Here is a 23759-nt window from a genome sequence, read left to right on the forward strand (position 1 = left end):
AACCTCAACATCCGCAGCAGGAGAAGCACCATCGGCCGTGAAAAAGCTATTAGAAGAATGGCTAACAAACACCTTGAGCAGCATGCTCGAGAAACCCGTTCATGGAGACATTACCCGCAAAAACCGCAGTTGTTGCCAATGAGCCAGGCACTACGCGAACGGGTAACACTCGTACTGTTGCTGATACAGGCAACGATGCACTTACGGCCATCTTAAAGAAAATGGAAGAGATGGAAAATGAGAACAAAACACTCTGCGACCAGATGAAGGAACATCAAGAGAGGGTTGATAAAATACCAGGTGCCCCGAAGTTGTTACCAAAACGCGATGTGGGCCGATTCGTCAAACAGCCATATAGCGAAAAGGCAGCTCCCCATTATATTCCAAAGACCTTAAAAATGTCGCTATATTTGAAAATATATGATGGCACCACGGACCCGGAGGATCACTTAATCCATTACGTTACCGCAGTAAAGGGTAACGATCTATGAAAAGAACAAGTATCGTCTGTGCTGCTGAAAAAGTTCGGCGAAACTCTAACAGGGGGAGCGTTGACATGGTATTCCCAACTACCAGCACGATCGTTATCAACATTCGAAGAGACGGCCGATAAGTTCGTCACCGCTCACGCGGGAGCGAAAAAGGCCGAGGCTAGGGTCAATGATATCTTCGCCGTCAAGCAAACGACGGGCGAGGGACTTCGGGATTTCCTAGCCCAATTCAACAGGGTAAGGATGAGCCTACCGAACGTGTCAGAAGGGATGACAGTAGCAGCCTTTCAAAATGGGCTAAGCAGAAACGGGTCAAAAGCAACCAAAAAGCTACTCAGTAGACTCATGAAGTACCCCTACCACGTGGGAAGAGATCCACAATGCCTATTGCGCCGAAGTGAGGGCAGACGAGGATGACCTGAACGGCCCGCTTCAGCGATTAACATCAGTCCAGACCGAGATAAGGAGAGATCGTCGCAACGACGGGCGAAGGGATCAACTGCCACGTTTCAATCGAGAAAGGCACCAGCCTTATATCCGAACATCCAATCTGCCTCCTCCACGACATGCAAATGTCGCGCCTCGACACATCGCACCCATCCGAAACGAAAGAGGTATGCCTCCATTGTTATCCGCTCATAATTTTTGTGTTTCCCCTTCAGAAATAGTGTACGCACTGGAAAAGCTCGACACGAAGGTGCAGTGGCCGCAAAAGATGAAGTCGAATCCGAGCAGAAGGAGGTCAAACGTCCTGTGTGAATTCCACCAAGAAAGAGGACACAAGACCGAAGACTGCATAGGTCTGCGACAAGTAGTAAAAATGTTAAAACAGGGATACCAGAAAGAGCAGCTGAGCGACAGAGGACGGGCTAATTTCGCTCGAGGGCGCGATCAACCTCAAGGAACTCCAAAACCACCATCGCCAGCTCGTACCATACAAATGATCATTGGCAGCGGTGACGACACAGTAATCAACCATGTGAAATTCACCACCACACATAAACTCAAACGGACAGTTGCCCACGAACGGTATGACGACCTCGAAGACAGTATCATCTTCGATAAGTCGGATATCGATGGTTTGTCGTTCCCTCACTATGATGCTTTGGTTATAACTTTGCGCATCGCGGATACCGATGTAAAAAGAATAATGGTGGATGACGGAAGCGGCGCGTGTATTGTTCACCCACGAGTTCTCATGCAGATGAGGTTCGAGGATAAAATAACACCGTGTTGCATAACATTAACGGGTTTTAATAATGCAGTGGAGCGAACATCTGGAGAAATAGTGCTACCCGTCCTGGCAGGAAGGGTCACCCTGGAAACGACATTCCACGTCATGAATCAGGAAACAGCCTACAACGCCATCATAGGACGCCCATGGATACACGCCATGCGAGCCGTCCCGTCAAGTTTCTATTAAGTAATCAAATTTCCCACCCCATGGGGGATATATTCAGCATCCGAGGCGAGCCACGCACCGCCCAAGAATGCTACCGGATCGCCCAACATTGCATACATACCAAACAACTAAAAGGGGCAAGTGCGGAGGCATAGCAATCAGCCATGTCGTGAACCAAACCCGACGTACAAGTAGAGGCCATCAAAGACCCGGACATCGTAGAAGCTTGCAACGCAGCCGTAGAAGATCTCGATCCCGTCCAATTGGACAACACCGATAGCACAAGAAAGGCTTATGTTGGACACAACCTCTCAGAACCAGGTAAATATCGTGAGTTTTTAACTAGCAACGCCGATTTGTTTGCCTTTTCTCACTCAGATATGTCAGGAATCCCAAGGGATATCGCCACACAGGCTGAATGTCGATCCACTTTACTCGGCAGTACGGCAAATGAGGAGAAAGTTCAATGCCGCCATCAATGAGGCGGTCAGCGGGGAGGTTAATAAATTACTCGCTAATGGTTCCATCAGAGAGTCGAAATACCCCCAATGGGTTGCCAATGTGGTCATGGTCAAAAAGAAGAACGAGAAATGGCGGATGTGTCGACTTCACCGATCTGAACAAAGCATGCCCAAAGGACTCCTTTCTGTTACCCCACATCGATCAACTCATCGACGCAACAGCGGGGCACGAACTGCTGAGCTTCTTGGACGCCTACTCCGGTTATAACCAAATTCTAATGGCTAAAGAGGATCAAGAAAAGACATTTTTCATCGCTCACCGAGGAACGTACTGCTAAAAGGTAATGTCGTTCGGACTCAAGAATGTAGGGGCCACGTATCAAAGATTAGTCACCAAGATGTTCAAAGAACAGCTCGGTAAGACCATGGAGATTTACATCGACGACATGCTAGTAAAGTCGACAAAGAAAGAGGATAACATTGGCCATCTGAAGGAAGCCATCGAGATATTAAGGCAATACGGGATGAAACTGAATCCCGAAAAATGCGCCTTCGGCGTAACTTCAGGAAAGTTCCTTCGTTTCCTAGTGTCACAAAGAGGTATCGAGGTCAACCCGGATCAGATCAGGGCCATCGATGCAATACCGGAGATACTGACCAGCAAAAAGCAGGTGCAGAAATTAACAGGACGAATAGCCACCCTGTCGAGGTTCATTTCACAATCCTCGGATAGATGTCACAAATTCTTCAATGTGCTAAGGAAAGACCACGGACTGCAATGGAATGAAGAATGCGTCGATGCCTGAGAAAACTGAAAGCGTATTTATCTTCGCCACCACTGCTCGTCAAGGTAGACCCAGGTGAATGTCTACTTGTGTATCCAGCAGTTTCCGAAGTTGCGGTAAGCGCAGTCTTGGTCCGTGAAAACAAAGGTACGCAATCTCCGGTTTACTATATTAGCAAAACCTTAGTTGATGCCGAAACAAGGTACCCTCACCTTAAAAAACTAGCTTCGGCATTAGTCGTAGCTTCACGATAGCTTAGACCGTATTTTCAATGTCACCCCATAAAGGTGGTGACAACCTTCCCCTAAGAGGTATCCTACACAAACCCGAACTATCGGGTAGACTAGCCAAGTGCGCCATAGAACTAAGCGAGCACGACATAACATACCAACCGCGAACTGCCATTAATTCGCAGGTGCTCGCCGATTTCGTCGCTGATTTTAGCGCAGAAATATTGCCTGAAGTAGAACAGGAAGCGCTCCGCGCTTCCACGCATACCGACCTCTGGGTCCTCTACACCGATGGCGCCTCTAATGCCTCGGGACTAGGACTCGTCCTCGAAGTCCCTACAGGCAAAGTAATTCGCCAGTCCATACGATGCCCCGAGATGACTAACAATGAGGCCGAGTATGAAGCTGTGATTGCAGGTTTGAAGTTAGCCCTCAAATATCGCGCCCGATGACTCATCCTCCATTGCGACTCTCAACTCGTGGTAAACCAAGTCATTGGGACTTTCCAAATCAAAGAACAGAGACTACAAAAGTACCAGTCAGAAATTCACAAACTACTGCCAGAATTATATGAATGTCGCCTTGACCAAATACCCAGGGCGCAGAATATCGAAGCAGAGGGCCTCGCCAAAACTAGCGGCGACCACCAAAAATATCACCAAGGAAAACGTGGTCACAATTCTCCATTCCGCAATAGACCACGTCGAGGTACATTCTGTAAACCTAACTTGGGACTGGTGCAACCGCCTCGTAGCATATTTGCAGGATGGAACGCTCCCGCAAGATTAAAAAAAAGCCAAAAAGCTCCGAGTACAGGCAGCCAGATACAGCCTCGTAAACGGTGATCTCTACAAAAGAACGTTCGGCGACCCCCTAGCCAAATGTCTTGGGCCAAATCAAACAAGGCAAGTACCGGAAGAAGTACACGAAGGGCACAGCGGCGCCCACACGGGAAACCGCGCCCTCGTTGATGCCTCATCCGCGCCGGATAATACTGGCCCACCATGAAAAAAGAAACCGCGGACTATGTCAGGAGATGTGAACAATGTCATAAGTATGCCCCTATGATACATCAAGCACAGGAGAGACGCCATATTCACTGGTCTACGGGACTGACGCAGTTATACCCGTCGAGGTCGGAGAGCCTAGTTTGAGATACTCCAACGAAAGCGGACCGAGCAACGACGAAAGTAGACTACAAGATCTGGATGAAGTCGAAGAACGGAGAGACATGGCCCACGTAAGAATGGTGGCCCAGAAGCAACAAGTAGAAAGGTATTACAACAAGAAAGCCAAAGTGCGACCGCACAAAATCGGAGACTACGTCCTCAAGGCTAAAACACAAGCCGCAAAAGACCCTAATGAGGGAAAACTAGGAACAAATTGGGACGGACCATACAAAATCACGGCCGCAGCAAACAAAGGAGCATTCCAGTTAGAAACAATGGAGGGAAAACTACTCCAAAACAATTAGAATATCGCCCATCTCAAATACTTCCATTTCTGAAAGGAGGCGCCACCTAAGTCGTACTCTTTTTCCCTCCCGGGTTTTGTCCCAATCGGGTTTTTCCCGTGAGGTTTTTAATGAAGCGACAAGGGGGACGTCTCGAGGTTCGAAGTATTGTTCATTACCCCGTCCAATCGACATGATCTCCGATATAGAGTAATGAAGGGACTGGATATAGATAATCAAATCTCCATTGTATGTACAGAGTCGACATGTGACTCCTACAAGAATGATCAAATCTCCATTGTATATACAGAGTCGACATGTGACTCCTACAAGAATGTAATCAAATCTCCATTGTATGTACAGAGTCGACATGTGATTCTTACAAGAACTTAATTGAATCTTCATTGCATGGATAAAGTCGACATGTGCCTTCCTATGGGAATACGATCATACCTCCAACATGGAATGGCCAAGGCCACCGACGAAACATGAGCTCGACCTCGTTCGAACTACGACGGGATACTACTTCGACGACAGTTCGAAGCAACATCCCAATGGCCAAGGCCATTGACTAAAACATGAGTTCGACCTCGTTCGAGCTACAACGGGATACTACTTCGACGACAGTTCAAAGCAACATCCCAATGGCCAAGGCCATCGACTAAAACATGAGTTCGACCTCGTTCGAGCCACGACGGGATACTACTTCAACGACAGTTCGAAGCAACATCCCAATGGCCAAGGCCATCGACGAATCATGAGTTCGACCTCGTTCGAACTACAACGGGATACTACTTCGACGACAGTTCGAAGCAACATCCCAATGGCCAAGGCCATCGACAAATCATGAGTTCGACCTCGTTCGAACTATGACGGGATACTACTTCGACGACAGTTCGAAGCAACATCCCAATGGCCAAGGCCATCGACTAAAACATGAGTTCGACCTCGTTCGAACTACGACGGGATACTACTTCGACGACAATTCGAAGCAACATCCCAATGGCCAAGGCCATCGACTAAAACATGAGTTCAACCTCGTTCGAACTACGACGGAATACTACTTCGACGACAGTTCGAAGCAACATCCCAATGGCCAAGGCCATCGACAAATCATGAGTTCGACCTCGTTCGAACCACGATGGGATACTACTTCGACGACAGTTCGAAGCACCATCCCAATAGCCAAGGCCATCGATAAAACATGGGTTCGACCTCGCTCGAACCACGATGGGATCCTACTTCGACGACAGCTCGAGGCAACATCCCAATGGCCACGGCCATCGACAAAAAATGGGTTCGACCTCGTTCGAACCACGATGGGATCCTACTCCGACAAAAGTACGGAGCAACATCCCAATGGTCAAGGCCATCAAAAAAAAGAAAGAGGAATCAACCACACCCAAAAGATAAATCGACTCAACAGCTCGACGGGTAACTCGTATACCATAGAAATTACAAAGAGCACCAACCATCGACAAAATAAAACCTACATTGCATCAAAATATTTTACACTGACCCTTACAAAACGGGCTCAAGCATGCCCCCTCCCACAAAAGCCCCAAAGCAAAAAGAAAACACAATATTACACATCATCCCCGGTAGGGTAAGCTTCTTCGTACCAAGAGTCCGAAGCAAGACGGTTCGCCTCATCCGAGTTGATATCATCTCCATCAGGAGTATGAGGGTCGTACCCACACGCCTCACGAGCCGCACGAGTTTCGTTATGCACGGTTTAAAGCTCCGCCTCAGTTGTCCTCCCCTCGGCGTGGAAAGCCTTGTACACGTCAAGTCAGGCCTCAGCAAGAACCCACAACTCATATAAGCGACGAGGCACGACCGAATCGGCTTAAGCATGGGACGGGGAAGGTTGAGAACGTCGAGTTGCATCCTCCGCTCTCAGCGAGGTCACTTGCCCATTCAATACAGATAACTCCGCCTCCAACTCTTTAACACGCCCTTGATGCCCCGCAACCTTAAGATTAAAGGTCTCCCTCTCTCCGACCTACAAATACGGAGGGCATCCTCCAACGACACCGTTTCAGAAATAGCGGTCGTCAGCTTATCAGCACCAGCGTCCAGCTTGCCCTTAAGCTCCTCAATCTCCGCCGCCTTCGCACTCAATTCAGCGGTCAAACCGACCACTCTCGCCCGTAAATCGGCATTCTCGGCCATCACCCCCTGCTCAACTCAAGCTCGTCCTCCTTCGCCCTAAGGGAGGCTCAAGTTCACTATTATGGGCGACAACCTTCATGAGCTCCTCATCCCGCTCCTTCAAATCTTTGACCTTGCGCTCCAGTTGGTCCTCCCTCTGTTTGAGCCCTTCGCGAAACAACTGAAATTCAGGGTCTTGAGTATAAATATCGGCCATCACGCCATGCTTAGCACGATGTCGTTGATACTTGGAAGACATCTTCCCATATACTGTCGTCCTCCTCTTCTCCCGACGCTCGCATTCGGTCTCCATGATGAGTGTCTAGCACAAAAGAAAAAGAGAAGTTAAAAACGAAATACAGGTCGACAATCGCCGCTTAAGCCCAACGACGAAAAGAAAAAGAAAAGAACTTACCCGCAAAGCCATACCGGCGACGTTCTGAGATAATTCCACGTCACTCATTGTCCTGAGCACCTCGTTTTCAGGGGCAGCATATAGAGGAGCTAAAACGGACGCCACTTGCTCACGGTTCGACAATAAGTTATAATCCCCGGGGATGACTATGTGACAATCGGACCCCTCCGCTTTGACCTCCACGTGAGTGTGACGACCTACAAACTCGTTGACTTCCTTCTGGTCGACATCTGAGCCTGAGCCCTCGACGCAACGGCCTCCAACGTTGGACGATGCGCCGCCCTCGGCAGAGCGTACAGAGTCGGCTCCTACACAAACCCCATCTGTGTGAGATCTTCCCCGATAATATGGCATCGGTGATGAATGTGGGCACAAGTTCCGTCTGCGACGCCCTACTTCTATCAGCGTCGACAGCCACACCCTTCCCGAGCTCCATTCTCCTCCTTTTTCTCGATAACGGCTCGTCCCCATTGGAGGATTCGTCCAAAAGGTGGGGGCCTGCATTGAAGAAGCCTCCTCCCTCACGACCACGACCCGAGAGGGGCCTTCTAATTGAGTAGGTTAAGGACGACCCTCTCGAACAGATTCACTCAAAATAAATTGCGTGTCCGCGACGGCAACGGCCTGTCGAAATGTGGGAACTGGCGCCCTCCGCCTGGAAGCTCCTCGACCTACCATCACGAAGTAGTCGAATTAATGGACGGCGATATATGACCAATGAAGGGGTAAAGGGAAAACACTCACCAGTTGGAACTTTAGGGTCGTAACGCTTTACGAAGCAAGGCCAATCGCGGGTTTCCACTGCGTGGGATAACAAACGAGCTACTCAATCCCTTATGCCCGCAATAGGGCGGGGCGGACATCCCATAGCTGCAAACGAGAAGCAAACAAACTTTATAACGAATACAGACGAAGGAAGAATAAAATGAGTGGCGACATTTACGAGTCTCATTCCATCGCTCCGAAAACCTGGCAGAGTCGGAGACAATATGTTCGGTTTTGACAAAGAAGTACTTGTGCCAAAACTTGCGACTTGCTCGGTCGAATGTCCCAACCACCAACCTTTTCGTGCCACGGTGCCTCAAAAGCACCATGGTGCCTCTGTGGAAGCTAGGAGAGAACAGGTGCAAAAGGTGGTGGATAGAAACATTACATTCCGCCAATTCCGCATACTTGGTCAACAGTAGGAGCACCTTAAGGGTATACGGTGAAAGTTGTGCCGGGCAAACTTGGTAGAACCTACAGAACTCTTCCTCTAAGGGGAAGAGAGGAAAAGTGTAGCCAATCACGAAAGGGTACTCATAGAAAGCGCAGTACCCAGGCCTATGGACATCTACAAAATCTCTCCCCCACCGGAATCATATCAACGTGAGCAAGGATGCTATATTTTATACGAAGAGCGTCAAGGTGAACCTGCTTCGTCTCAGAAAGTACGGGGGCAGGAGTAGGAGGGGGGTCTTTGAGGAAGTCAAGACATAGGGTGTCTCGGTAATAACTCCTCCACCGTAGGGGGACTGTCACCCTCTTCTACCACCGTATCTTCACCGCCTGAAAGGGGCGCCGTGGACAATGGGGTGGCCTCAGGAACCCCCTCATGAGACGTTGAGATCTTGGCATGATGTCGTTCAAAGGAGTATCAATGCAAAAAAGATGGGGGAAGAAGCTACGAACGAAGAACGTAAGAAAAAGAAGCAGGAAGGTATGAGAGCAAGCTCAGAGGAATAAGAGAGGTTATCAGGAGTGAAATGGCCAAGAACTTTCGAAAAAACAAACCTTTCACCTATTTATAGCGTTGGGTGGCGCCAGAACCGAAGCGGAGGGTCACAGAGTAGCGCTGGAATCGAAGCATCAAGCCATCAACTCCTGCCTCGAAAACATGCGTAATGATGACGCACGTGAAGATGACATCATTTCCTGGTAAAGTGTATTACCCGGTGTCTTGCTAAGCACGTTGACCGTCCCCCATTGACCACATCATAACGTCTCAACGGCTCAAATTTCTCCATAGGAACGCATGATGTCCGCTCATCGAGGACGCACCCAGTTGCGACCTCGACAAGCGAAGGGACTAACTGTATGGGTCCAAATTTGACCAACCACAACCGACGACGAGCACGACGATTGACGGGGTCTCCTTGAATCGATGTCCTGAGGGAGACAACCTTAAGACAAACAAGAGACTGGACGACCCTAGTAATAATGTAGGCCCATTAGGGGACATTAGGAATATTCCTTGTAATTTGTCTTTTATAGCTTAGAAAAGTCTCGCTGTTTATATATATAGAGGACAATAACCTTGTAAAGGGGGGATTCCGGATGTTGGCTACATTACTATTTATGAATGAAAAGATTTCTAAAAGGTTTGGAGAAAAGTAGATCGTAAAAGAAGTCTTGTGATCAGTCTTCTCTTTATCTATCCTTCTTTCTAGAGATTATTATTCTCAGCTAAGATTTACCCCTTCCTCTTCGATTGATTTGTTCAAAAAGATTTCAATATCTTTTGAGTCAAACAATAAGCATCTCTAGTATTTCTATGAATAGAGCCATTTATGGAAATTGTGCATTTGCTCTTTTCGTTTGTATCGTATGGATCATGCCAAAAGAAAGAAGGGATAGCCTTTACATACCTGAGCCGATTCTCTTGACAATCCCACTAACACACGTCACTTACGACAACACATAACAGCAGATCGAAGTAGGGAAAAATCCATATGATATTCTTGAGAGAGATTGCACCTCTTTGCCGTGACCACTAGTAAGATAACAATCACCTTATTAATTGTTGTATGTATGAGATGTACGTTTGAACCTTATAAAATAGTGAAAGATACTCATAAATGATTATGCCACATCTAACTTCGTACTTTATTCTCACTATTTCCATCGCATGAAAGCAGTCATACTCTCGACATGAATATATTTTGTCATGTGGATTGACTTTTGCATCCTTGTCTCGTCCCAGGACACTAAACTCATTAAGTTGTCCATTTAAGTCATAGACCATCAAGGAATTTCCTTTCTCCATATTTTTTTTTTCACGGCAGCCCCCTCCATAAACTTTTTTTTCTTTGAATTGTGTCTAATAATCTCTTTATCTTGGAGATTTGTGGGCCCCACACTTTGTGGATGAGTTGGCCAACTATTATTCTAAATGTGCCACCTATATGTGGACTTTAAAAGTCACATTTTTGTGACTTTGATGGCTTTGATGTGCAACCACGTTGGTGGATGCAATTCTTATCCAATATATCCCGAATTAATTAGGTAATGTCCCGTTACTCGGTAATTAACCAATTACCTGCATAATTAAGAATTATCTCAACTTACTTAAAATACTACTCGCTTTTAACATACCTTGTACACCTTACTATCATGGTCATGTAGTACCTTGTATGGCATTAGTCCATAAATATGGGGCATTAACGCTCGGCTATTTTATCCCAATATGCCAAACCTGGACGAAAAATTCATCTTCTTTGACTTGCTTCCCCTCTCACCTTCACGAATTTATTCATCATTTGTTTAAAATAGCATAATCCTTATAATGTCCAAATAATCTTTTTCCATGGACTAATGTCAATTACCTTACGATAATTTCAACGTACAACACTACAGGGTGCAACATCGTCGTAATTTAATACTGCGGGACGTAATATCGACGTAATATTGCGGGGCGTATTATCGACGTAATATTGCGGGGCGTATTCCCCCCTTTGGAACATTCATCCTCGAATGTTGACTGATGCTCTTATCATTCTCATAACCCATAGCTCTTGCGAATTCCTTAATACTCTTCTTGCCATTTAGGAAACTGTGCTTTGAATAAATCCAAAGGTCAAGGCATTCCCCCTTTAGGCCTCTTTCTCACACCATGACTTGTGGTCGAAATCTGTTGATATCTTCCGTCATGCAGCATGTGCAACATTTTCCTTGTATGTGTGCCTATGCGACTCTTCTCTTTAGCTTTTAGCCAATCTCTAGGCTTTACTTTTGGGAACATATACAGAACTTGACAAGATGTCCCTCTAGCATATATAGGTGTATTGAAGTTCTTTGCTCGGTACTTTGTCGAATTTACGAATATTGCTTTTTCCTTACCGTTCATCTTAAGAATGTTTGCCTAATCTTATCTCACACTCTATAACTTTTATCCATCTATTATTGATTCACCTCAATGTTGATCTGCAATCCACTGCAGATAACTTGAAACCTCTTACGTAATACATTGTCACTAAGGCTTATGTCTTGTCGGGGGATATTTGAAGTGATTAGACTGATCTACCTGGGGTGATACTATACTTCCATAACCGTATTTCATAGTATCCAACTGTGATTCATCCTTTAGGGGTATTTAGTCCCTTACAATTCCTGAAATCCTCTCCCCCCCTCCCTTTTTTTTTCAAATCATTACTCAAGGGAAGGCCCAAACGTCATCCTTTATTTATCATAATTACACCCTCATTCTGCTAGGTTCTCAACCACGATTTTTATAATTTTCTGGTCCAATAATCACTCTCTTGATTTACTTAGTTGATGTAACTATTTAGTTTCATTTCCCTCTGATCAACCTTTATGTAGGCTTAAGCTATCTTCCGATCTGCGGCTCATGGCATTAGTTATTGCCTTAGCCTTTTATGGACGCTATGGAATATCCATGATACAATCTTCTAATGATTCAATCCTTTGTCTATGACCTGGACTCAATTCCATCTTTTAACTTATACCGGAGTCTTCTATGGCTGTATGATTGTCAACATATATGCTGCATGGATAATATTCCGGAATCTTATGTGCGTTCATAACGTACTCTAGCTCATTAATCGAATAATTCTTTTCGTTCCTTCTCAGATCTTTTTTTTTAAACGCAAGCCATTACTTTTTCGGGTCTTTCTGCCCCCTTGTTGCGTGCATACTTAGCTTATCTTAGTTCCCACGCACGTTGGAATTCCATACCACTCATATGATCTTGAATATTACTTCTGATTCTTACTTTCCATTTATTAGCCACGGTAGGTGCCACTTTCTTAGGGAGTACATACAATGTTGTTGTGAGGTTGTTATTATAAGTCCATTTGCTCCTTAGGTTACCGAGCTTAGATCGAAGCTTTCTTCCTCACTTCCTCAGCTAGTCTTTCATTGTAGTATTTAAGGAGGACCCTCTGACTCTTGTAAAGCGATGAGCTTATTACATCGTATACTCAACGAAATTTTTTATGTCCTTTCTCGCCTATACTTATCCATGGTTAGTTATCTCAAGTATTATAATGTCATAACTTCGAGGTTGGATTCCCTATGTTGGGGTTCACTTTATTATCTTGCACAATTTATTGATTTATCTGTATCATCTTATCTAGCCATAACTAGGCTCTTCCTGAATCAACTACTAACCACTCGTGTGATCTTTCTTGGGTTATTTCCTTTGTCTTAACTTACCTCTCGCACTGGCTCCATATTTATCAGTAACATCCCACGTAGAAACCCTTACTTCCTTTCCTTGACATCGCGTTTGCATAATGTTCTGGAATCATAGCATATCTGTAGGATTTGAATAAGTGCAATTTCATCCCTTTCTTATTTTTTCCGCATTCTTTCTTTACCATTCCATAGTTACAAGAACCACTTAATTCTGACTTAATATCACGTCACTCCATATCCCCCCCCTTTAGGGGAGCACTAAGATTTAGTGCTACGATGATCTACGTATAGATGTTTTACTTCTTCATCTTTGGCATCTTTTCACATCGTCGATGACGTTTACTCGCCTCGCGGTAATTCTTTTGTACTAAGGATAACAAAATTCCTTACTCGCGAGGGTGATACTTAGTTTAACTGGCACATACAGTCCCTTAAGCTTAAATTTGCTTACATGGCTTGCTTTAGAGAAGCGTCTTCCTGAATGACCATCCTCTGAATTTCTCATGAATTTTCTTCAATTATCGCCGGAACGAAATCTAAAATTCCCATGATGTCGGCCATTATCAAATCATTCAGTCCCTAATTCATGTTTAGTTTATCTTGTTCTCCAGCCCATACCGATTTCTATTACTCTGGGGTTTAACTCTCCCTTCTGATAGTCGCGTTGGAGTCACTAACTTATTTCTCAAAATGAGGATATGACTTTATGGCTTATACTCTTTTGTTTTCTTGAGGCCTATCACCTCTCGTCTCTTCCTTCACCTAACTATGGACCCGGTAATACCGTCATCTTTTTGATCTACCCTTGTCATCCATGTATCGCATTTTACTCATAATTCTTCCTTATCTCTCTTCTCATTACTCTGCTAATATTTCTGTCTATTCCTTTCTTATGAAAACTTCAGCAAAGCATTCTTTTGGTTTTTGCTTCCCTTGCTTCATCCATTGGCTCTTCGGGTTGCTCAACGCCCTTGCTCTACTAGGGACAAAAGTGACACTAAGGTAATATTTATCCCTTTCAGGCTTTCAGTGCCTATCTTCTGATTTTTTTTTTTATCATGCTAGTATTCATATCTAATTGTAATATTATAGAGTGCACCATCTGGTTATCTCGCAAGAAGATCTATTAGCACATTTGTAATACCCTTCGAAAATGTCAACTAACACAAACAATCCATTCACCATTTTGGGCTACTCTAACCTTAGCCGGATCGTGATGTTTCGTCCTTTTCTTAAACTACACCTGTTAGCCCCCATAGGGAATAACTGAGATGGGTACGGCCAATTGTAAATACCTCTGTTACTGTTGAATATAACTCAAAAAACTTATATTCCTCTGCCTAAATTATAAACACCGTTAACCTTCATCAACTGGGCGCCTCGTACTCTTCTTCATCTTACTTCTTTTGCTTGTTGAAACTTGTATTTATCTTCTAAATCTCTCATTGTATTTCACCATTAAGGTGGATAGGTATTCTTGCCTCAAGACTCCTTATCAAGAGGCTGACACCTTTCAGTACGCACATGATCTGCTGAAGACTCCACATTTACTTATCATAAGCATGATGCAAAGTCGAGTTCCTCTGACTCAACTCTTCCATAGCCATGTCTTTTACTAACCGTCTTTCTGGATGTAGGTATCGTCTTATTACGAATAAAATAGAAGTTAGGAATTTGAATTCTTACAACTGAGCTCTACCACACGATCTAGACTAAGAAGAAAGAGTGACAGTCCTAAATGCCCTGTAGCCTCCTGCTTATAAGTGTGGTGCACAACACACTCATAAACAAGACTCTACTAGACAGGGCTTGTAGACTCCCTAAGATAGAACTGCTCTGATACCACTTTTGTCACGACCCAACCGATGGGCCGCGACGGGCACCCGGTGCCTTACTCAATCAAGTACCAACATAACATATCTTTCATATCATTCTATCATAGGTAAAAGAATCGGAGTAAAGCATGAGGAAATGCAAATATATACATATGAAGTACGGGCCTATAAGGCCGGCATAACTCGGTATATACTCGAAACATAGGCCGACAAGGCCATACAAGTATCCGTATACATGACATCTGTCTACAAGCTTCTAAGAATACATATATCATAAAGGTCCAGACAGGGTCCCGCCATACCAATCAATACATGTACTAATCATACTGACCAAAGAAGCAACTTCAAAGCAAATGGAGCGCACCAACACCTTTCGTTGAGCTGATAGCCTACTTGGAGGACTCTTGACCTGTCTATCAGGACCTGCGGGCATGAAACGCAGCGTCCCCAGGCAAAAGGGACGTCAGTACAAACAATGTACCGAGTATATAAGGAATGAAAATCAGTAACTAGTAGACATGAGAGAAATATGGAATAAAAGACTCAACATGTATATCTTAATAACTCTGTGAATCATTTAATATTATAATGTCGTGCATATGCATATAAATGTAACACCATGCATGGGTATATGCGTTCATAACATCATCACCTCTGAGGGCATCCCATCATATCATCTCGGCCACTGTGGGCAAATCATCAACGTATACCAGCTGATCAGGTGGTGGTGCGTATATAATGCCATAACCCTTTCCCATATCCCATATACATATATACGCGTATATAACGCCATCTGGTCATGAGTCAATGTACATGAATAAGTACGTCAATAAAATCTCTTGGAATGTCATAAGACCATTATGCCTTTGAGTAATATCATGAAGTAAATTTTTTTCAACTTACGTATTTTTCTGAGACCCATGAACAGATGATAGAATAATATGACACATGAGGAATCAAGAACATAAGCATCTCTAGTATTTCTATGAATAGAGCCATTTATGGAAATTATGCATTGGCTCTTTTCGTTTGCATCGTATGGATCATGCCAGAAGAAAGAAGGGATAGCCTTAACATACCTGAGCTGATTCTCTTGACAATCCCTCTAACACACGTCACTTGCGACAACACATAACGGCGGATCGAAGTAGGGAAAAACCCATATGATATTCTTGAGAAAGATTGCACCTCTTTGTCGTGACCACTAGTAAGATAACAATCACCTTATTAATTGTTGCATGTATGAGATGTACGTTTGAACCTTATAAAATAGTGAAAGATCCTCATAAATGATCATGACATATCTAACTTCGTACTTTATTCTCATTGTTTCCATCACATGAAAGCAATCATACTCTCGACATGAATATATTTTGTCTTGTGGATTGACTTTTGCATCCTTGTCTCGTCCCAGGACACTAAACTCATTAAGTTGTCCGCTTAAGTCAGAGACCAGCAAGGAATTTCCTTTCTCCATATTTTTTGCAAGGCAGCCCCTCCATAAGCTTTTTTTTCTTTGAATTGTCTAATAATCTCTTTATCTTGTTGGAGATTTGTGGGCCCCCCACTTTGTGGATGAGTTGGCCAACTATTATTCTAAATGTGCCACCTATATGTGGACTTTAAGAGTCACATTTTTGTGACTTTGCTGGCTTTGATGTGCAGCCACGTTGGTGGATGCAATTCTTATCCAATCTATCCCCAATTAATTAGGCAATGTCCCGTTACCAATTACCCGCATAATTAAGAATTATCTCAACTTATTTAAAATATTACTCGCTTTTAACATACCTTGTACATCTTACTATCATGGTCATGTAGTACCTTATATGGCACTAGTCCATAAATATGGAGTATCAACGCTCGGCCCGTATTTTATCCCAATATGCTAAACTTGGACGAAAAATTCATCTTCTTTGACTTGCTTCCCCTCTCACCTTCACGAATTTATTCTATCATTTGTTTAAATAACATAATCCTTATAATCTCCAAATAATCTTTTTCCTTGGACTAATGTCAATTACTTTACGATAATTTCAACGTACAATACTACAGGGTGCAACATCGTCGTGATTTAATTCTGCGGGACGTAATATCGACATAATATTGCGGGACGTAACAAGGATACAGTGATATGGAATGGAGGAAACACGAGAAGGTTTACAGTCAGTTCTGCATATTCTTTTTTGTAAGAAGGTGCTCAATTATCTAGTTGGCCATGGAAATACATATGGAAGATTAAAGCCCCTCTTAAGGTCACATGTTTTTCTTGGCTGGTGGCCAGGAAAGCTTGTCTCACTGATGAGGTTTTGCGGAGAAGGGGAATTTCTATGACTTCCAGATGTTTCTTGTGTCAGAAGGAGGAAGAAACCAATAGCCATCTCTTTCTACATTGCAAGACGGAAAATACTGCAGCTCAAATTGTTGAAGAGAATAGCTACTGTCAAAGACAATGGAACTGTAGAATTTGGAATGATTAACCATTTGCCTCTCTTTTTCTTTTACTAGTCTCGCTCCTAACTCTTCTGATGGCTCTTTACGCCGGTGATTTCAGTTTCTTTTAATCAATGGGAAGGAAATCTTTTTTCATAGCTGGCAATAAATCTTTCGAACTTATTGAAGATTGTGAGGGGCTTGACAGATGGTATGTCTAGATCAAACGTGGCCATAGATTCACCAGTCAGATTAAGATCGATGAAAACAATTTAAGATGGGTATGTGAACAAATGCAGCAAGCCTCTCGTGGTCATGAAAATCTTTACAGAAGATAGGGGAGAAAGATTCAAACGTACACATATAGAGTCTATCAAAGCTACAACATTCATGGCAGATATCTCAGAATTGAAACATGGGTAGGGGAAAGGGAAAAAGGTATCATCATTCCAGAAGCTGCTTACAACAAGGGATGGGGTGACATTGCAGGGAAGTTATTACAATTTATGGGGGAAGCTTCAAATTACAAATACAAGGAAATTAAAGACTTAGGGGAAAAATCCTTCTTGTCCGCTGCAGAAATCACAAAATGGCCTTCACAGCAAGAAAATGGTGATTACTCCCCAAAGTGCTCTAAATTTCTAGCAAAGTGCTTGGTTGGATGTTTCAACGATCCTTTCCACTCAAGCCCTAATCCTGAGATAATACAACAGTGGTTCCTCAAAAGATGGCAGGTGACGGCGGGTCTAAGAATCACTCCTTTAGCTCACAACCAATTCCTTTTCAAACTTCCATCAAGGCAAGAGGCTGCAAGAGTGAAAGCAGGAGATTGGTATTGGAACGGTAGACATCTATCCTTAGAGTGGTGGTCTCTAGAGGCAGGGTCCACTCTGGCGAAGAATGAAGCTGGGCAAAAATGGATAAAGGCGTTTGGTGTCCCTTTGCATGGGTGGACAATGAACACCTTTCGCTATATCGGTAACCTATGTGGTGGTTTTGTCGGAATAGATGAAGATACAAAACACGGATTTAATTTATTTTGGGCCCGTATCTGTGTTCATAGCAAGGGAATCGACCTCCCAAAGGAGATGACACTGGTGGTTGACAATCTGAAATTCAAAATCTCAATTGTAGAGGACCAATTAACCAAGATAATACAAGAAGAAGATAGGAATATCGGGGTGAAGGAAAGGATGAAGGAACCGATAGTGGAGATGGGGCGGAAGACAGCGGTAAGAAAACAGAAGGAGACGCTGATGGAGGCTTCCTCGAGCTTCTCGAAGATGACAGGGGAAGAACCGATGGGTAATAGTACTATGCTCAGACATTAGAGCCCCGTTAATTCAAACGCATTAAATGAGTAGCCACGTAAGATTCCACCAAACCCTACCAATAAAAAGGGTAAAGATGCGGTTAAAAATTTGGGCCACAGTTTGGCCCATGCCCACTATTCAAAAGGCACCAAAGGCCCAAAGGGTAAACACCAAAATAAACGCAACACCTATAAACAAAAATAGAAGGCTATTGGGCCTCTTATTGATCCATGCTCCAAACGCAATAGCCCACTCCCACAGTCAAATAGTTTGACCCCCTCTTCGTCGAAATTGAAGCAGCAGAAGAAGACCAAGTCTCAGAGCAGCAGACTCTATCTTTTGCATGCGAATCCCCCTCAGACGCAGATGACGAGGCAGAACCAATGAACCAGATCGTACCAAGAATGTCGAATTTTTTGGGAATTGTAAGCAGCTCTGAAGCTGGTATTTCCTCTTGTGATACACTCTCTCTTCCTTGGTATGGTATGGGTCATCCAAATTCACAAGACATGGATCCACCAGCAGTTATTGAAACCTCAAGATGAACCAAGTCAGTTATGCTCAAAGCGTGCAAGGTTTTTGGGGTTAATGTTGTGAGGTTCCAACACGAAATTTTTGCCATGGTCCTTATAATGGAACAAAAAAGGTAAGAACAAATTCAGAAGCAGAAAACAACAATCAAGGCAATCACAAAAGGGTAGAAGAAACAGTCATTAGAATTGGAAAGGCTGAGATGGGGAATGAATTATGATGGTAAGAAGGCAGGGGAAAGGGACAGGCACTACAAAGCCTTTTCTGGATGAAGATCAAAATTTAAAGCTGGAATGTGAGGGGACTAAATGAGGCGGAAAAAAGAAGCACAATAAAGTCACTGATTAACAAATGGAAAGCAGACATAGTCTGCCTCCAAGAAACAAAAATAGAAAAATGGCCTCCATAGTGGATTAGGCAAGTCTGGGGTAATAGATGGGTTGACTGGGTAGTACTAAATTCAATCGGAAGAAGTGGTGGTATCATTGTTCTTTGGGACAAAAGAAAATGGCTCAACAGAGGAGTGCACCAAGGCCATTACACAATTTCATGCATGTTTGAAAGTGCAATAGAGAACTTCAGATGGTGCTTCACAGGGATTTATGGGCCTCACAATAACTCAGAAAGAGAGATTTTTAGGCATGAACTTGCAGCCATCAGAGGAATATGGGAAGATCAATGGGTCATAGGTGGTGATTTCAATGTTTGTAGATACGAGAGTGAAAGATATAACTGCATAAGGAGGTCCAGGGCCATGAAATCCTTAAATGAAATCATACAAGATCTGGGCATCATAGACTTGCCTTTCCAGGGGGCTCACTACACTTGGTTTAGGGGTGAAGACTCACTGCAGGCATCCAGAATTGACAGGTTCCTCATCTCCCTAGAATGGAATGACAACTTCAAAGCAATCAAGCAAATAGCCCTCCCTAGAGTTGTCTCTGACCACAGACCCTTGCTACTACAATGTGGTGACTGGGCAGCCAACCCTTCATATTTCAAGTTTGAAAATATGTGGCTTCAGGCTGAAGGCTTCATGAACAAGGTTAAGGAATGGTGGCTCAGCTATGCAATTGATGGAAGCCCTGACTTCATATTGCTGCAGAAACTAAGGTGTCTGAAAAAAGACATCACCAGTTGGAACAAGGAGTCTTTTGGCCAACTGGAAGCAAGGAAGACCAAACTTTTGGAAGCTCTAGCTCTAATGGAAGTAGAAACCGAAAACAGACTAATGACACAAGCTGAAAAAGAAGATTCAATGCACATTAAGCTGGAGCTGCAACAGTTGGCAAAGGCAGAAGAGGTCTCGTGGAGGCAAAAGTCTAGGTGTCTATGGCTCAAAGAGATAGAAACACCAAATTTTTTCAGAAAATGGCCAACTCCCACAGAAGGAATAATTGCATACACAAACTGATGATTAGGGAGGAAATTAGTGAGGGCAGTGAGGAGATTAAGGCTGAAATCCCGACTTTCTATCAAGACTTGTACACTGAAAATGAACCTTGGAGGCCTAGTGCTAAGTTTGAAAATCTAGCTTCCCTAACAGTAGATGAGAAGATATGGCTAGAAAGAGCTTTTGAAGAAGAGGAAGTGAAGGCAGCAATCAACTCTTGTGCTCCTGATAAAAGCCTAGGCCCTGATGGATTTACAATGGCTTTCTATCAAAAAGCATGGGACATAATCAAAGCAGACATAATGGGTGCTATTAACCACTTCCATCAGCATTGTTACAAGGTAAGATCATGCAATGCCTCTTTTATCACACTAGTCCCCAAAAAGAAAGGTGCAATAGAGCTCAGAGACTTCAGGCCTATAAGTCTCATTGGAAGTGTATACAAAATCATAGCCAAACTCTTAGCAGAAAGGTTGAAGACAGTCATTTGGAAATTGGTATCAGAAGAGCAAAATGCATTCCTGAAAAGCAGGCAAATCACAAATGCTTCTCTTGTAGCAAATGAGTTGCTGGATGGGAGGTTAAAGAGTGGGGTCCCAGGCATTCTATGCAAGCTAGATGTAGATAAAGCATTTGATAAAGTCAATTGGACTTGCTTTCCATGCTGAAAGATATGGGGTTTGGGGACAGATGGATTAGATGGATCAAGTTTAGCCTGACCACTGTTAAATACTCCATCCTAATCAACAAAACCCCAGTAGGTTTCTTCTCCCCACAAAAAGGGATAAGGCAAGGAGACCCCATGTCTCCCTTCTTATTCATCTTAGCCATGGAGGGTTTGAGCAAATGCTTGACAAGGCAAAACAAATGCAGTGGTTAGAAGGGTTTAAGGTGGGCAACAATTCTGACATCCCAGTTTCAGTTTCTCATTTGCTATATGCATATGACACCCTAATTTTTTGTGGGGCAGAGAAGCTTCAAGTTCAATACCTAAACTTGACACTTCTCCTTTTTGAAGCCATCTCAGGGCTACACATCAATATGGCAAAAAGTGTGATCTACTCTGTGAATGAGGTTCCTAATCTGGAGGAACTAGCTGGAATTATGGGTTGTGGCATTGGCCATTTCCCTACAACATACCTAGGCCTTCCTTTAGGAGCAAAATACAAAGCAACTGAAGTCTGGAATGGGGTCACTGAAAAGGTTGAGAATAGATTGGCAACATGGAAAATGCAATATTTGTCGATGGGGGGAGATTGACACTGATCAATAGTGTTCTGGATAGCATTCCAACCTACATCATGTCTCTCTTTCCTATGCCAAGCAATGTCCAAAAGCAACTGGACAAAATCAGAAGAACTTTTCTATGGGAGGGCAATAGTGAAGGCCATAAATTCCACCTGGTTAAGTGGTCCAAAGTCATCATGCCAAAGAACCAAGGCGGTCTAGGTATCAGAGACCTGCAAAAGCACAACAAGAGCCTACTATTGAAATGGTGGTGGAGGTATGCACAAGAAAGCACCAGCATATGGAAAAAAGTGGTAACAACAAAGTATGGGAAGCTAGACAATTGGAGCACAAAGAAAAGCAGGGCTCCATATGGAGTAGGGCCTTGGAAACATATCAACAATATGAAAGAGGAATTCTTTCAAGAGGTATCCTTCAAAGCAGGAAATGGTAACTCTGTCAAATTCTGGAAGGATAGGTGGCTTCAAAACCAACCTCTAAAAGATTCCCACCCTGGCATATATCAGATAGCTATTGATCCTGACTCAACAATAGCCCAGAACAGAGCAGGGAACATATGGGAACCTCTTTTCAGAAGGAACATGCAGGATTGGGAACTAGATGAACTCTTTGACCTCTACAGAATTATTAAAGGTTTCTCCATAGACCTCCAAACTCAAGACAGATTAAAGTGGGGCAATTCTAGCAAGGGTAATTATACAGTGAAGGCTGGGTACAACAAACTATGTAAATCCAATGGAATGATAGATAATTGGCCATGGAAGCATATATGGAGGTCAAAACTACCTACAAAAGTTATGTGCTTTTCTTGGATTGCTCTCAGAAATGCTGCCTTGACCCAGGACAGCCTATGCAGAAGAAACTTCCAACTAGTCAACAGATGCTACATGTGCTACAGCAATGCAGAATCAGTGAACCACCTTTTCTTGCACTGTCCAGTGGCAACAGATATATGGAATATGTTCTTAGTAGTTTTTTGCCTCAGTTGGCCATTCCTCAGGATATCAAGGAAGCCATCGAAGGCGAATGATCCTGGAAAGTTGGTAAAACCATTAAAAAAAACCTGGCAAATGATCCCAGCATGTATTTGTTGGTGTATATGGCCAGGAAAGAACAGCACGTGTTTTGAAGGCATCTCAACTTCCACCGGCCTTCTGAAATCTAAGTGTCTAATGAACCTGTTTAGTTGGAGTAACCTCTCCCCTGTAAATGATGTTATTCCCATCTTAGATTTTATTGGCTCTCTTAATATGGCTTAATAGTCATTCTATTTGGTTTTTGGTCTTGGTTAACTCATAGCTATATAGGTTTTTTGTCTTATAGAGTTAACCAAGGACTTACACTTTGTAACTTTATAGCATCTTCTTGATGCCTTTAATGAAACACCTTATAAAAAAAGGTAACTGATACTCTGTGGCAGTTATTCCTTTCCCTGGCAGGAATACGATGGGTAATGCCAAAGAATACCAAGGACCTTTTGTGGTGCTGGAATTATATTGAAACAAGGAAGAGTCAGAAGCTATGGTGGAGAATGGTGCCAGCATGTATATGGTGGACGGTGTGGACCGAAAGGAATCGTATTGTTTTGAGGATAAAATTAGTTCCATAGAAAGAATTAAGCTGAATTGTTTTTTGTCTTTTCAATTCTGGTGTAAAGAAAACTATATAGAGGATGCAAAATCACTTGTGGATTTCTTAGATACTTTGTAAGATACAAGGCCCTCTGTAATTTGTACATTCTTTTTTTGGATACCAGTACCAACTTGGTGCTGATGAATATATTGTTACCTTACTCAAAAAAATAAGAAGATTCCACTAAGTTGTATGACAGTATTTTCAACTCCTTCGAATGCTCTGTGGGTCTCTTCTTACCAAATTGTCCACACGAGTGATCTCCTTATCCGACTCGTCCATTTGAACTTCCATCCTACCATCATATCTCTAATGGTTTTGATACACCAAATGTTTCACGTGTTGGAAGTAAATTTATATTTTGATGTGTCAAATGTTCGAAAGCGTCGAATACAAGGAAGTGAGCAAAATGTTGACGGAGGATCAAGGATATGGTAAAAAGCATGTGACTTAAAATGTATAACAACTTTGCAACTTTAAAATCTTGATTTAAAGGATCTACTTCTTAAACTTATGATTATTTCTCTACTCTAAAGACAATACAGAAAAAGAATGTCATTTTCCTCGC

General features: G+C 43.4%; 1 protein-coding gene across 14 annotated transcripts in view; it reads right to left on the reverse strand.

The window, feature by feature from the left end:
* The window catches only part of LOC107759098 (serine/threonine-protein phosphatase BSL3), a 40392-nt gene that overhangs the window by 12669 nt on the left and 3964 nt on the right, over window positions 1-23759 (reverse strand). For 8 of the 14 annotated variants that reach the window (XR_012694097.1, XR_012694096.1, XR_012694094.1 and 5 more), the window contains exons 7-8: window positions 15721-15845; window positions 14944-15064 (exon numbers count right to left, since the gene is read on the reverse strand). The exons of 5 other annotated variants lie outside the window; for them this stretch is intronic. Coding sequence is in view for 3 of the 9 variants with exons in the window: in XM_075219436.1 (XP_075075537.1) it covers window positions 14944-15064; window positions 15721-15845 (246 nt within the window). In the remaining 6 variants the exon portion in view is untranslated. The remainder of the gene's footprint in view (window positions 1-14943; window positions 15065-15720; window positions 15846-23759) is intronic. One more of the 14 variants, XM_075219442.1, reaches the window with a different exon arrangement.

This window comes from Nicotiana tabacum, chromosome 8 (genome assembly GCF_000715075.1).
Source record: "Nicotiana tabacum cultivar K326 chromosome 8, ASM71507v2, whole genome shotgun sequence".
NCBI lineage: Eukaryota > Viridiplantae > Streptophyta > Magnoliopsida > Solanales > Solanaceae > Nicotiana > Nicotiana tabacum.